Source organism: Halichondria panicea, chromosome 1 (genome assembly GCF_963675165.1).
Source record: "Halichondria panicea chromosome 1, odHalPani1.1, whole genome shotgun sequence".
Taxonomy (NCBI): domain Eukaryota; kingdom Metazoa; phylum Porifera; class Demospongiae; order Suberitida; family Halichondriidae; genus Halichondria; species Halichondria panicea.
The window spans coordinates 17,059,010-17,074,811 of NC_087377.1; the positions used below are offsets into that span (position 1 = coordinate 17,059,010).

At 42.8% G+C, this 15,802-nt stretch overlaps 1 protein-coding gene and 2 long non-coding RNA genes across 5 annotated transcripts; 1 reads left to right on the top strand and 2 right to left on the bottom strand.

Moving 5' to 3' along the window:
• Nucleotides 1-919: 919 nt before the first annotated feature.
• LOC135352240 (mitogen-activated protein kinase kinase kinase 21-like) lies at nucleotides 920-13,380 on the top strand. 3 transcript variants are annotated; one of them, XM_064551418.1, is made up of 7 exons: nucleotides 920-1,078; nucleotides 1,161-1,730; nucleotides 1,986-2,312; nucleotides 2,379-2,591; nucleotides 2,673-2,819; nucleotides 3,088-3,150; nucleotides 12,340-13,380. In XM_064551418.1, the coding sequence occupies exons 1-7, from the start codon at nucleotides 968-970 to the stop codon at nucleotides 13,264-13,266; spliced, it is 2,358 nt and encodes a 785-aa protein (XP_064407488.1). In that variant the 5' UTR covers nucleotides 920-967; the 3' UTR covers nucleotides 13,267-13,380. The 3 variants fall into 3 exon arrangements, with proteins under 3 accessions (XP_064407488.1, XP_064407486.1, XP_064407489.1); XM_064551416.1 differs by lacking the exon at nucleotides 12,340-13,380 and adding an exon at nucleotides 3,356-4,350; XM_064551419.1 differs by lacking the exons at nucleotides 920-1,078; nucleotides 1,161-1,730; nucleotides 1,986-2,312; ... (1 more) ...; nucleotides 2,673-2,819; nucleotides 3,088-3,150 and adding exons at nucleotides 10,068-10,176; nucleotides 10,327-10,654; nucleotides 10,751-10,834; ... (1 more) ...; nucleotides 11,791-11,867; nucleotides 12,060-12,134.
• On the bottom strand, nucleotides 4,345-10,007 carry LOC135352284 (uncharacterized). Its single transcript, XR_010399718.1, has 6 exons — nucleotides 9,854-10,007; nucleotides 6,759-9,402; nucleotides 6,325-6,430; nucleotides 5,407-6,010; nucleotides 4,953-5,120; nucleotides 4,345-4,785 (listed from the first exon to the last, which is right to left on the bottom strand). It is a non-coding gene; the product is annotated as an uncharacterized LOC135352284 (long non-coding RNA).
• On the bottom strand, nucleotides 13,354-14,236 carry LOC135352303 (uncharacterized). Its single transcript, XR_010399738.1, has 3 exons — nucleotides 14,170-14,236; nucleotides 13,804-13,883; nucleotides 13,354-13,564 (listed from the first exon to the last, which is right to left on the bottom strand). It is a non-coding gene; the product is annotated as an uncharacterized LOC135352303 (long non-coding RNA).
• Nucleotides 14,237-15,802: the final 1,566 nt, after the last annotated feature.

The window sequence follows — 15,802 nt, forward strand, 5'->3', positions numbered from 1 at the left end:
AGAAACTGGTAGATCTAGTGAAAAACTGAACAGCCATCGCTAATTATCATGCAGCTACAGCTTTATTATCATTTCTGTGCATTCAAAAAATTATACTTTATACCCTCAAGCTTATAATTCCCTGGGAAACTATGAGATTATGGCTCATAATTCCCTGCTAAACACACACAAGTGGGATCTAAGTAATATTAGAAAATACTTGTAGTAATACTGCAATCTGATAGGTCACTGAGAGGTCCATTATTTCACTTATGGACCTGAGGTCTTCTAAGTAGGTCTATTATACTGATTATGCCTACAGGCAAGATGATGTCAAGATTAACTTGTATGGAACATGGCAACATCACACAGTTAATGTTGAAGTCATAGTAACGATGATACAGTGCATCATTAAAAATTAATTTTTTTTAAAGTTTTGCGTTCTGCAGTGCCGCTTTGCAGCTTTTATCTCTCTCTTGCAGCTACAATAGCTAGTGCTCTAGTGCAGAGCTAACTACTATGACAATAGCAACTTTTTATTTGCAATGCGTGATTCTCAAGAAACAGAAACTGCCTTCATCAATGTGAGTTTTTTTATGTAGACTAGCCAGAGCAAAGCTTTAACGTTGCTTGAGGCTTGTAGAAAACTCTTGGTTTCAGAGTCTTCTTTGTGTTAATATAGCCTAGCTTGCTTAGCACTATTCTAAACCAGTTATAGGCCTTGTCAACGGTCACTATGGAGTTTTGAGACCCTCAGGCCCTTAGTAGCACCCTCGCTACGCTCGAGATGCTACAGCCTCGGGCCTTCAGGTCTCAAAACCCCATAGAGACCTTGGACTCAGTCTATAACTATTATATAGTTGGCCACTAGCCTCGAATCCACGCCGATTAAAATATCGGCGTGGATTCGAGGCTAGTTAGCCACTTGCTCACGTGGCCACGTGGTTTGCATTGCTGAATGTCTTGTAGCTAGCTAGCTGCAAAAGCAATGTTTTCTTTGCGAGATGATGCTGACTTGAGGGAGTTTGTGCTGGAGAATGTGGAGCACTTTGGAGAGGAGAGAGTTCTAGGAACTGGCTCCTATGGCTCTGTTCAAGAGGTCAGTCACTGCATGCTCTGTTTCTGTGCACTGTCTCTAGTGTATCTGCTAGCTATTCAAGTGTGACTGCCTCCATGCACAGGTGATGATCAATGGTGAGGTGTATGCAGCCAAGAAGATCCACGAGGTTCTCCTGGAGACGGACAAGCGTGGTGGAGTGGCCAACCTAGCTGGGAACTACCGCCGAGAGTGTCGACTCATGGCTCGCATCCGTCACCCCAACATCACCCAGTTCATTGGGCTGTGTTTTGTGGCTGGCTCTCGACTGCCCCTCCTGGTCATGGAGAGGTTGGACTCAAGTCTGGACGATCTCCTGGAGTCCACCCCCAACATACCCCTCTCTGTCACCCAGTACGTTCTGGTCTGTGTGGCTCGAGGGCTGCTCCACCTGCATCGTGAGTCCGTGGTCCATCGTGACCTCACTGCCAGGAACGTCCTGCTGACGGCATCTCTGAGAGCCAAGATCACAGACTTTGGTAACTCTCGTATCGTGAATCTAGAGCCTGGTCGACTGGCCAGGACTCTGACGAGGTTTCCTGGGACACTGGTGTACATGCCGCCCGAGGCCCTCTCTGACAGAGGCCACAGTGTGTACGGACCCAGTCTGGACGTCTTCTCTTTCGGAGTGCTGCATTTGTTTGCACTCACACAAGTATGTGTGTAGTTAATGATATTCATAGGTTAGATTCCTGGTGACCATTCATGCAGTGAATTACCTTATAAGTATTGTGGTTGTATGTGTTGGGGAGATCCCCCTTTAATATTGGTGACCTTCAGCAAATTAATGCATTTTGTATGTATGATTGTGAATATACGTGCACTCGTTTTCTCCATACATACAGACATACATAAAAACAATCATGACAGTCAGTATTCACATGTTCTTTCACTCGTGTCATTGGACTAGGTGTTTCCAGGAGATCTCCTTGCCCCCACGTACAGCGACCCCAACAACCCAGACCACCTCCTGGCTCGCTCAGAGTTTGAGCGTCGAGGTCCCTACACGGCTCTCCTTGAGAGGAGTCTGGCGGGTGGACGTGAGCACCCTCTGTTTGGTCTGGTGAGGGAGTGTCTGGCCAACACCCCAGAGAGAAGACCGACCACCGCTGAGCTCCTCTCGTCTCTGGAGGAGGTGGGGAGGGAGATGGACGGAGGACTGCTCCAGCTGGACATTGCACGAGTGAAGACTGCCAGGACCCTCAGGGCAAAGGAGAAGAGGATAGAGGCTCTACAGGTGAGTCCAGTCCAGTGAGCTAGTGGGTGCAAGGGTCTGACACTGCATGCTGTACTCTGTTTTCAGAGAGAGATGGTCCAGAAGGACAGGATACTGGAGAGGAAAGATGAGCAAATAGTACAGAAAGATGAACAACTTACTGAGAAAGATGTACTTCTTGTGCAAAAAGACGATCAACTAGATCAAAAAGACGGACTTCTGGCACAAAAAGATGAGCTACTTGTTCAAAAAGATGAGGAAGTAGCAGACAAAGATACTCAGCTGGCTAGACTGCAACAGGTCAGCAGAACCAGTTTATTTCGTTTATTATAAGCTATTTTGTTCCACGAGCTAGCATGTTGATAACCTTTTTTTATACAGATATTGAATAGTGTCCGTGCTAATGCTGCCACCAAAGATGGTGTGATTGCTGACAAGGACAGACAACTCAGTGAACAAGAGTCAACGATCACTGATCTCATTTCCCAGAGAGAGGCTGCTCTAGTTGAGAGGGCCGCTCTCTTACAGGTATTATAGTAGTCACCAAATGCACACACTCTTATACGCTAGTATTATACTACAATAATGATATTTGTTTGCGTACATGTAGCTAAGTGTGTCGATGAGATTCCAACAATAGTAGTATACCTCAACAATTGATGCTATTGTATAAATCATGTTAAGCTGCTAAATACACATCCGTTTGAGTGTGCCTATAATTATGTACTTCCTTTAGCAGAAATTGTCTCGTTCTGTTGTAGAATTTCCACTAATGATATTCACGTCTGTGTTTTAGATTTCCACCAACAAAGATGCTGAGCTGGTCAGGAGAGACGCCATCATTCAACAGCAGAGACAGGTGAGACAAAATGCACCATTATATTATTGCAGAGCTATAGTAGAAGCTTTGATCTCTTATAATCGTACTGTACATTCTATTAGACTGGTGGGCGTGGCCTCTTAAGCTAATTAGAGAAAGTGATTTAGTGTGCATGCAATTATTGCTACAAGTAACACTCGCTTGTTAGTAGACACTATCCTAATTACACTCATTCATTATTCAGGGTCCCCCTCCCAGAGAGTTGAGACCTCCACTCACTCTGAAATGGAGAAGAGGAAAAGACATGCCAATCAAGATGGGTCGCTCGGTACAGAGTGTTGTTATCGGTGACACGGTGTATGTTGGTGGAGGTAATGCATTCAATGATCGTGACAAGTGTACAGTGATGAAGCTCGAGCAAGATCAATGGACCAAACTACCAGAGTACACTGCCAAGTGGTTCACTATGACATCACTCGCTAGTCGACTAGTGCTGGTGGGAGGAATTGATTCAAGAAACAAAAAATGCACCAATCAGCTTGCAGTGTTTGAATCAAGGGAATGGACTCACCCGTACCCACCAATGAACATTGCTCGTGATTCCTCAACAGCTGTCTCCTTTAACAACCACATCATTGTAGCTGGTGGGTATGATGATGAAGTACGTACCTCCTCTGTGGAGGTGTTGGACGTGGCATCAAGAATATGGTACATTGCTCAGTCACTACCTAACCCACGATCACATCTGAAATCAACTCTCATAGGAAACACCCTCTACCTAATGGGAGGGTTCGATCACAAGACAGTGTACCACGTCGACCTCACTGAACTCGTTGCAAAGGCCCATTCGAACCTGGACACACCCACTCTCTGGCAGACCTTACAGGAAGCACCACTCGAGTTGTCAACTCCTCTCAGTATTGGGAGGTCACTATTAGCCGTTGGTGGACAAGACGACAGAGCCAACCCAAGTTCATCGATCCACCTCTACCAGCCTGACACAAGGTGGTGGGTGAAAGTGGGAGACCTGCCTACTGCACAACACCTCTGCACATGCTCAGTACTTCCTAGTGGAGAGGTCATTGTAGCCGGAGGACTAACAGCAAGTAATTATAATTATTATAGTAATATTATATATACTCAAAGTGTTGATTTCTTCACTATAAGTGCTAATTAGTTATTTTGTTAATTGTTTCTCTTTAATTGTGCGATGAGTTTATAACGATATTTTTTATCATGTTGAGAAAATTAAATTGCAACAGAATTTTATTGCATATAATTATAGTTATTATGATGACATGAAGTGGTACATACATAATTACATTGCCAGAAAATAGTACAAAAACAGACAAAATAATATTTAACAGTCTCATAACAAGTTCAGGTCCTTGGTTGGGGTCTTGTCCGAGGGTAGGGTGGACGCCTTCTCCCAGAATACAAAGTCTATCTCCTCTTCCGAGTCAGACAGTGAGGGGTGGGGCTCGGGAACTGAGGGGTTAAAGAGTCACATGATCATAGTCACACTGAGTGGCCAGTTTACGTGAGGCCCCTCTCTTTCTTAGCAGCATAGTAGGCTTATCTTTTCCGGCCCCCAGTTATCCTAATGGAACTGAGGGGTTAAAGAGTCACACGGTCATAGTCACACTGAGTGGCCTTCTTAGCAGCATAGTACGCCTAAAGGTGTGTGTGTGTGTGTGTGTGTGTGTGTGTGTGGGGGGGGGGTCGTACATGATTGTACATTGCACACCTCAAATAGGACACACTATAGCTGACCTTGAATGACTTTAAGGGACTCTACAAAGTATGACACAAATGCATTTTCCAGCTAATGTACTCTGTACCTCTACCTCCATTCTCAGTGCCTCTTCTTGTCTCCTCAACACTTGGCCGGGCTGAAAAATGGCCGCATAACTGGGGGCCGGAAAAATCAAACAATAGTACAGAAGACAAATCGATCAGTCAATCTACAATTAGAACTAGAGCACTGAAGTGCTACCCTCGGCAGTGTCCTGTAGCCAGGATAAACAACACATGGACACATTCAAACTGGTAGTGTGATGAAGGGTCTGGTACACGTACTGTACAATGTCATGTACAAATATTGTGAGCTAGTGTTCTCAATTGACACACGTTTCCCTGTACACACCTAAACTGCATACATTGAAGCATACCTTGTATACAAGTGCATGTACATACAGACTAGTAAGCATGCTAGGTTCCCATTCTTTGTACTGTACATTCAATAGTACACAGTCAACTCATTGCACTGCATAACTACACATTATACACACGTACCTTGTTCTTGATGAAGGTTCTTCTCAATTAATGGTTAGCTCATGCACAAGCAGTCAATTACCAGGCCAACTTTCTAGGAAGTGCCGCTTGAGATGGAGGCTAGGCTGCACATAATTATAATGGGCGTGGTTACATATAAATGGGCTTTGCTACAATATTTTTCTCAAAGAGCTCCACACAAATATCATGTATAAAAACTATGTATACATAATAATACTGACAATGAGCTATAGTAAGTGAAGGAGAGATTACTAAAAAACACACGTTAAAACTAGAACAGTATAAACAGTCCACAATTATAATATACTGTACACTACTGTTGAGAGGATTGGTCCACCGTTTCCATAGACATTGAATCTTGCCCGGGGCTACCAGCACTTGAGTTGCTTGTGAGCACATTCTGAGCCAGAATCAGAGTGTTGAGCAGACTAGCAGCAGCCGCGGCAGAGAGACCACCACCACCCCCGCCATTGTTGTTGGCTTGTGACAGCATTTATAATATATACTATACACTATTGTTGAGAGGATTGAAACACGAGCTCTTTCAAGTAGTCCACTGTCTTGTCCAGTACCGTTCCCTTGCTGTACACATACTGTACACATACTGCAGTCAGGGAAACATGACGTGAGGGTGAGACATGTACGTGGAGATAACAAAAAAACATACTTAGTTGCTGTTAAAAAATAGCAATTATAATTATTTTATGTGTAACTAACTACATGTGTTATAATTATACGATGGCCTCTGCTGGATTCTATGCTACTACTAACATAACACTGGGCTCTACACTAATGCATGCTTAAAAAAGCTTAGCAATAATATTAAGAAATTTAGGCTTAAAAAAAACCAAGTTAGTAGTTATTTCGATGGCTTTCAATAGTACTTTAGTATACACATGAACAGACACACACACTCACCCCGACAATGCAACCAGTATAGTTGCGTCTTTCTTCTGACAAGCAGGCACTATCTGAGCCAGTATCTTGATGAGCTCGTTGATCCTGTCCCGACGCCGACGCTCAACTGGGCGTGGGAAGAACAACAACAACCGGTAATTATCGTGTTTAGGGCATGTACAATGAAGCTGAGCCAATTGGCAAAATGAATGAACCTTGACCTCACACACACACGTACACCTACTGTACAGTCAAGGCATACTTAATTATTAAGACGTTACAGCATGGATGGATAGCCTCCATACAACAAATAAGTCATTAGTTTTAAAAGTGGCAGATTTGATGTTAAAGCTTCGTAACTGTACTTTGTGGGAAATGCTTCTATTTGATTATGACCACGTACGTACATGTACATCTGTTGTACACTCTAACTTTCAGTATTGAATTTGCATCACCTTCATTGTGTGTAGTGAGCTTCCCTGTTGGCCGCCATATCCCCAGACCTGCAAACCAACCACCATAATAACAACACTCCTCACAGTTACCGTATTACTAGAATGTTTTACGAGCATAATTATGCGAATTTTTAAACAATAAAATTGCAAAACCTAATTTTGGGTAAATACACACGATCCTTGCCAGAACGCAATAGTTAGATCGCAAAGGGTTGCCGATTTGGCTGATTCGCAAAGGTTTTTCACCAACAGCAAAGTATTCTAGTAATACGGTATGCAGGGTTCTGCCTAGGAATTTTGAGAGGTGGTTAAAAATGATGGGGGACACAAATTTGAACAAGCATGTGTTGTAAGCCATGTAAGTATATACAGTATACATCAATAAAAAGTTTCCGTTCCGTTTCTAAAAACGCACGTATAAACGGTAGCGTTAAACTGGATGCACAACGCGACCAATTTCTCATTATAAATTAAAATGGTGACGTCATCATGAAAAATTGAAATTACTTACACAATCAGGGTTCTATCTAGTGGGGGGGGGCAGGGGGGAAGCTTCCCCCCCAAACCTTCCACCTTATTTGGCTCAAATTGCGTCTCTGGCCATCTAGAATAAAAAATTTTCCGGGGGAGGACCCCTGGACCCCCCTTAGGCTTCCCCCCACAAAATATTTCTTCTAGATAGAACCCTGACAATGATACTGTATGATTTGTAGTACAATGAGCTAGCTAGCTAGCTAGTTATTATAAAGTACGCAGTCAGACATACTGGAGAAGAGACGATGGTCTTCAAAAACGGTCATTCCAGGTCACAAATAACTTGCATGAAGGGCAACTTAGTCTTGGGGCTGATGCGAGACCGAGAACAACTGGGGAAACGGTCCACTGTTGCAAAATAGCATCTATAAGCTAACTAAGAGGATTAAAGCGCTAGACAATCAGCTATACTGTAGTACACAAGCTAGCTAGCTAGCTACTGCTACACTGTACGCATAATCACAAGTTAACGAATCTGCTTACTCAGCAATTTTTCTGCACATGCGTGAAAACGGTAGCGTTTTGCATAATACAATGCGTTCATTATGCGTTTTTTTTTTTATGCGTTTAAACCGGAATTGTGCGTTTTACGCAAACGGAACGGAACGGGAACTTTTTATTGATGGGTACTGTAGCTGAAATAATTATATATGTACATTGTTGTACTTGCATCAGTACAGTATGGTGCTATACTAAGATTTCTTCATCACAGGCCGGGTCATAATCAGTACTTGGAAGTGTTAACTGCACCCAGTTGCTCACTCTCTAGCTTGTCTTTTCCTTAGCAGGTGGTCCAACTCCCTGTTTTAAGGCAGAGTATAGCTGCTAGCTAGCTGCAGTACTCCTCGAACTCAACAAAGCCATGCTGCAGCTTCAATTAATTCAATTAATTGTTCTGGTCATGAAGTAGAGTTCAATTAATAGTTAGCTCTATATAAGGCACATCAAGACAGTAAAACTGGTAAGCGAAGACTAGCAGCTAAACTGGACTAGCCAGCACTTGTAGAATGTAAAGCAGTGGTCGGAAAGGCTAAGTGGTGGTCGGAAAATATCTAGTGGTGGTCGCAGCTTACCTAAACGACCACTGTAGGTAGAACCCTGTGTATGTAGCAAGAATGATGCTTTTCCTAACATACTGTCATACATGTTATGCAGAGGTAGGCAATCACATGAACTGTGTACTCACAACTGCATTTGAACGATGGGGTCGGCCGTGTGATAATCCATAGTTGATATCCCGCTCATCTTGGGTGCTATAGGTCGACCCATTGCATGCAGTATCTCAGCACTACTGGATAGTGGGATCATCACATACAGAGGACCTCAACACACACAACAACATAGTAAAAACTGACTATTTTTCAACACCACTTCCAAGAAACCTTATTTTATAATTATTTTATATCAAACATTAGCAATAATACTCATGGTTCTACATGTAATTAGTATGTACAAGCACTTGGATAACTTATCGAGGCCTATAACTTTTGGATTTGGCAAAAAAGCAATCGTCACACTGATAAATTTGGTCTTCTTTATTCACCATTAATTTTTGTCCAGACTCTGAACCAGATGAGGTGCTCCTAGTGATGAGGAACTGAGATGAGGGGGTGGTCTGTCCACCTTGCTGCATCTGGATAAGGGCGTGGCCTATAGCGTTGAGGGTGGAGCCATCCTCAGAGGTCATGTCAGAGGGCAAACCATCATCGCTAGTTAGCGTGTGGACCTCCTGTGTGAGTGGGCGGGAACAACAAGTGTGTGTGTGTGTGTTCGTTATTTGGGAGGTAGTTACCATCATGCAAATTCTAACCATGTAATACGAAAGCGAAAATAATACGAAAACGAAAAGTCCTAGGATACCTTTAAAAAAGCGTTTTAAGTGCTAGTTTTTATATGTTACTTGGTGTGAAGTGTGTGTGTGTGTGTGTTACCTGGGTATCATGCACAAGACCAAAGTTAGGGCCCAAGTCACTGGCCTGTAGCTGCTCCACACTCTCCCCATCATCACTCTGACTTATCTCTATCTCAAACTGTGAACTGGGTACCACCTCTTCAGTAGCGATAGTAAACGTCTCCACGTCGGTCGGCTCTGTCCCTACGTGTAGTATCTCTGTATTAAAACAGTTTTTAAGTGTTTGCTTTTATGTTACTTGGTGTGAACTCTGTGTGGGTACATACCTGGGTATCATGCACAAGACCAAAGTTAGGGCCCACATTATAACCAACTACACATTATACACAAGTACCGTACTTGTTCAATTTAAGGCGACCCTCCAAATATGCGACACCCTCCGATCTTAGGTAATTTTCTGACCTCTAAAAGTAGCGACTGCTGCGTGTGACAATTATTTTTTTATGTTGCGTCCTAAATAGAGGTCAAACCACGGCCTCGATTCCAGGCCGCTAGAAACAATATAATTTTAAGCATCCTATAATCGAGGATAGTAGAGTAACCTCCAATTAGATGCGACCCTCTAAATATTCAATACCAGGAATTTTTCTAAACCTCCAAAAAGAAATGACCTCTCGCTTTGTAATTTAATATTTATGAATAACTGTACCTTGTTAATGTTCTTGATGAAGGTTCCTCAGTAGTCCCTGTCCATGGACTCATGTCTTCAGCCTCCACCAATACAGACAAATAGTTTGACCACTTGCTCAGAGCTTCAAAATTGACAGAACAATTTCTTCTTCTCACTAGCTCTGGAAGTGAAAGACCAGCCACGTGGTTTAGCAATGTTATTTGTATCGCACGTGACAGCTATTGTTTATTCTGCAGAGAAACAGGGAGGGTCTCGTTGTAGCTGAGCTAACTGTTGTCCTGTACTTCTGTATCGTGCCTGGTATCAAGCTGTGAAGATACTGTAGCTCTGGATTATTATCAGTAAGTGCAGACAGCACTGTTTTATTTTCTGCATATAGATCTACGGTATTTATGGTTTTGATGATATAATTTGCACACACCAAATATTTATACATAATTACATGTACCTTCATAATTATCATTGTTTATCTTATTCCACACTCTACACAGAAAATGTCGGACTATCTCACAATAGCAGATCTAAAGAAATTGTACCTCGTCACGTTTGATGCTCGAATTAAGTGGCGAAACATCTTGCTTATTCTTGACGTACCCCAGGCTACAATCCACAGCATCGGGAAAGAATGGAGCAACAATCCTGATGACTGCTATCGTGAGGGTTTGATTAAATGGCTTAATGAAGGAGGGAAGAGCTGGAAAGAGATGGTGGAGGCATTGACCAGTCCCATCGTGGGTGAAGCTCACATAGCCCAGACCATCGAGAAAGATCATCTACAGTCTACTGATGCAAGCAATCCTACTGATGTGAAGTCAGAGGGTAAGCACTATAGTTCAGCACAGGAATCATACAGTCATAATGCTTAGTTCGTTTGCTGCTATAATAATCACCCCCCCCCCCCCCCCCCTATTGTAGGCCACGTTCACATAGCCAGGACCATCGAAAGAGATCATCTACAGTCTACTGGTCCAAGCAATCCTAAAAAACTAAAATTACAGGGTAAGTACTAATTAGGCACGTTAATACATAATATTTACAATGTTCTACAGTTGACCAAGATCGCCAGTTGATCAACGATGATCTAACTGTTTTCTTAGACGAACCACTCGGTAGTGGTGCTTTTGGAGCAGTCTTCAAAGGCAGCTTCAAGGGCAATCCTTGTGCTATCAAACTTCTACATCAGATTGCTATGGAGATGCACGCAAGTATTCCAGTCGGTAAAAACAAAGAAGCTAGCGATGCAATTGATCGTGAGAGTGATTTTCTCAAGTCGTTCCAGCACCCAAATGTTGTTCAGTATTTATCGACTGCCAAGCATCCAAAATCGGGTGGTACAATCCTCGTTGTTGAGCTGATGGATTGCAATTTGAGATCCTATTTCTCTGGCCTTGATGAAGAGTCTCTCACTAGCGAATGTGAAATTAGCCTCTCCAAAGACATGGCTTATGGTCTGGCGTACATTCATAGCAAGAAGATTATCCACCGTGACCTCTGTGGCGATAACGTCTTGCTGAAACTTACACGACCAGTGCCTATCGCAAAGATTTCCGACTTTGGCATGTCACGGCTATATGATTCCTCCAAGCTTAGCCACACCCTCACAGCCATTGGTCACCGTATGGGGTATCTACCTCTCGAGGCTATTCGATTGGAAGAGGAGAAATACGATAGTAGCCTGGATGTGTTTTCTTATGGGGTGATTGTGACGCAAATTATTTGCAAGCTGGAGACGATCAAATCAGCCAAGGATCGATCATTCCATGTTGCCCAGATCCCTCACACACACAGGTTGAGGAAGCTTATCGACAGTTGTTTGCAAGAAGACATGAGGAGGAGACCATCTGCCAGGGACATCTGTGAGTCAATGATAAGTATATTATGTGTTTTACGTTTTAGCTAACTGTAACCCTAACGAAAAAATCATATCCGTCTATTAATGTTGGTATCGATTTTAGATACTTACCTAACAACAAGCTCGGACCCAGTGGAGGCAACAAAGAGGGAGTCAAAGGACACTGAACAAGTCAAGAAGGTGCGTACATGTAGTGTGTGAATGAGATTCCCACAGCAACAATAGTATTGTACCTTAACATGCATGGATACTGTCTCATGTGTTAAGCCGTAACTACACATCCGTTTGAGTGTGCCTATAATTATGTACTTCCTTTAGTGAAGAATGTCTCGTTCTGTTGTAGAATTTTTTCACCAACGTTCCCCTGTACAGGCACACAGTGAACCGATTGAGCACAAAGATGCTGAGCTGATCAGGAGAGAGGCCATCATTCAACAGCAGAGACAAGTGAGACAAAATGCACCATTATATTATTGCAGAGCTATAGTAGAAGCTTTGATCTCTTATAATCGTACTGTACATTCTATTAGACTGGTGGGCGTGGCCTCTTAAGCTAATTAGAGAAAGTGATTTAGTGTGCATGCAATTATTGCTACAAGGGACACTCGCTTGTTAGTAGACACTATCCTAATTACACTCATTCATTATTCAGGGTCCCCCTCCCAGAGAGTTGAGACCTCCACTCACTCTGAAATGGAGAAGAGGAAAAGACATGCCAATCGGAATGGGCTTCTCGGTACAGAGTGTTGTTATCGGTGACACGGTGTATGTTGGTGGAGGTGTTGCAGTCAATGATCGTGACAAGTGTACAGTGATGAAGCTCGAGCAAGATCAATGGACCAAACTACCAGAGTACACTGCCCAGTACTTCGCTATGACATCACTCGCTAATCGACTAGTGCTGGTGGGAGGATTTGATCGAAGAAACAACAAATGCACCAATCAGCTAGCAGTGTTTGAGTCAGGGAAATGGCCTCACCCGTACCCACCAATGAACATTGCTCGTTCTTGCTCAACAGCTGTCTCCTTCAACAACCTCATCATTGTAGCTGGTGGGCAGGATAATAAAGGACGTACCTCCTCTGTGGAGGTGTTGGACGTGGCATCAAGAAGATGGTACATTGCTCAGTCACTACCTAACCCACGATCAAAACTGAAATCGACTCTCATAGGAAACACCCTCTACCTAATGGGAGGGTACGATCACAATGGGAGTGCAACCACGATAGTGCACCACGTCGACCTCAATGAACTTATTGCAAAGGCCATTTCCAACCAGGACACACCCACTCTCTGGCAGACCTTACAGAAAGTACCACTCGTGTATTCAGCTCCTCTCAGTATTGGGAGGTCACTATTAGCCGTTGGTGGACGGGACGACAGAGCCAACCCAAGTTCATCGATACACCTCTACCAGCCTGACACCAGGAGGTGGGTGAAAGTGGGAGACCTGCCTACTGCACGACTCTGCTGCACATGCTCAGTACTTCCTAGTGGAGAGCTCATTGTAGCCGGAGGACAGACAAATTTATATACTTATATTCAAACTGTTGAGATCTTCTCTATTAGTGCTAATTAGTTATTTTGTTAATTGCTTCTCTTTAATTGTGCGATGAGTTTATAACAATATCGATATTTTTTATCATGTTGAGTTGCAACAGAATTTTATCGCATATAATTATAGTTATTATGATGACATGAAGTGGTACATACATAATTACATTGCCAGAAAATAGTACAAAATAATATTTAACAGTCTCATAACAAGTTCAGGTCCTTGGTTGGGGTCTTGTCCGAGGGTAGGGTGGACGCCTTCTCCCAGAATACAAAGTCTATCTCCTCTTCCGAGTCAGACAGTGAGGGGTGGGGCTCGGAAACTGAGGGGTTAAAGAGTCACATGGTCATAGTCACACTGCATGAGTGGAAGTTTGAGGGCTTAGGAAGTAAGGGGTGAGAAAATCACATGATAATAGTAGCTATAATTTATACAGGCTAAATGCAAAATGGCTCAAATATGATAAAGGGACACCACACACAACACATGTACTGGTATACAATATGTACGTACTTACATTATGAATACTAGAATAATCGTAAGAGTCAGTTAAAGTGATACCTTTTGTGAAGAATGAGAGCTGCTGAGCTTTGGCACTCTCCAGGAACTTGTCAAAGTCCTCCTCGTCCTGAGTGAGTGTTCTGTAGCCAGGATAAACAACACATGGACACATTCAAACTGGTAGTGTGATGAAGGGTCTGGTACACGTACTGTACAATGTCATGTACAAATATTGTGAGCTAGTGTTCTCAATTGACACACGTTTCCCTGTACACACCTAAACTGCATACATTGAAGCATACCTTGTATACAAGTGCATGTACATACAGACTAGTAAGCATGCTAGGTTCCCATTCTTTGTACTGTACATTCAATAGTATACAGTCAACTCATTGCACTGCATAACTACACATTATACACACCTACCTTGTTCTTGATGAAGGTTCTTCTCAATGCCAGCTAATGGTTAATAGCTCATGCACAAGCAGTCGATTACCAGGCCAACTTTCGAGGAAGTGCGGCTTGAGATGGAGGCTAGGCTGCACATAATTATAATGGGCGTGGTTTATATATAAATGGGCTTTGCTATGTTCACTACAATTTTTATTTTATGCTCACTGGATATTCAATAAGACACAAATATCATGTATAAAAACTATGTATACATAATAATACTGACAATGTAGCTATAGTAAGTGAAGGAGAGATTACTAAAAAACACACGTTAAAACTAGAACAGTATAAACAGTCCACAATTATAATATACTGTACACTACTGTTGAGAGGATTGGTCCACCGTTTCCATAGACATTGAATCTTGCCCGGGGCTACCAGCACTTGAGTTGCTTGTGAGCACATTCTGAGCCAGAATCAGAGTGTTGAGCAGACTAGCAGCAGCCGCGGCAGAGAGACCACCACCACCACCACCGCCATTGTTGTTGGCTTGTGACAGCATGGAGGATTTCGGTACAGGAGTGGACGGAGAAGTGGTCGTGCTCGCAATGGAGGATAGAGTTTGTACGAGTGAGCTTAAGAGTGGTGTGTTTGGATTAGAGGCTCCAGTAGGCAGCGATGGTTGTTGTTGTAGGGATGAGACTCAACTGGGTATGGGAAGAACAATAACAACTGGTAATTATCGTGCTTAGGGCATGTACAATGAAGCTGAGCCAATTGGCAAAACGAATGAACCTTGACCTCACACACACACACACGAACACCTACTGTACAGTATAAATAAAAGACGTTTACAGCATGGATGGATAGCCTCCATACAACAAATATGTTATTAGTTTTAGAAGTGGCAGATTTGATGTTAAAGCTTCGTAACTGTACTTTGTGGGAAATGCTTCTATTTGATTATGACCACGTAAGTACATGTACATCTGTTGTACACTATAACTTTCAGTATTGAATTTGCATCACCTTCATTGTGTGTAGCCTTCCTCTGATCTTCCCTGTTGGCGGCCATATCCCCAGACCTGCAAACCAACCACCATAATAACAACACTCCTCACAGTTACCGTATTACTAGAATGTTTACGAGCATAATTATGCGAATTTTTAAACAATAAAATCGCAAAACCTAATTTTGGGTAAATACACACGATCCTTGCCAGAACGCAATAGTTAGATCGCAAAGGGTTGCCGATTTGGCTGATTCGCAAGGGTTTTTCACCCGTAGCAAAATATTCTAGTAATACTGTATGTAGCAAGAATGATGCTTTCCCTAACATACTGTCATACATGTTATGCAGAGGTAGGCAATCACATGAACTGTGTACTCACAACTGCATTTGAACGATGGGGTCGGCCGTGTGATAATCCATAGTAGATATCCCGCTCATCTTGGGTGCTATAGGTCGACCCATTGCATGCAGTATCTCAGCACTACTGGATGGTGGGATCATCACATACAGAGGACCTCAACACACACAACAACATAGTAAAAACTGACTATTTTTCAACACCACTTCCAAGAAACCTTATTTTATATCAAACATTAGCAATAATACTCATGGTTCTACATGTAATTAGTATGTACAAGCACTTGGATAACTTA

Excerpts from the sequence above, each read along its gene's own strand:
- LOC135352240 (XM_064551416.1), top strand. The coding sequence starts at position 968 with ATGTTTTCTTTGCGAGATGATGCTGACTTGAGGGAGTTTGTGCTGGAG. Across the intron at positions 1,731-1,985 it reads ATTTGTTTGCACTCACACAA|GTGTTTCCAGGAGATCTCCT; the intron begins GTATGTGTGTAG and ends TCATTGGACTAG. Across the intron at positions 2,820-3,087 it reads AGAGGGCCGCTCTCTTACAG|ATTTCCACCAACAAAGATGC; the intron begins GTATTATAGTAG and ends TCTGTGTTTTAG.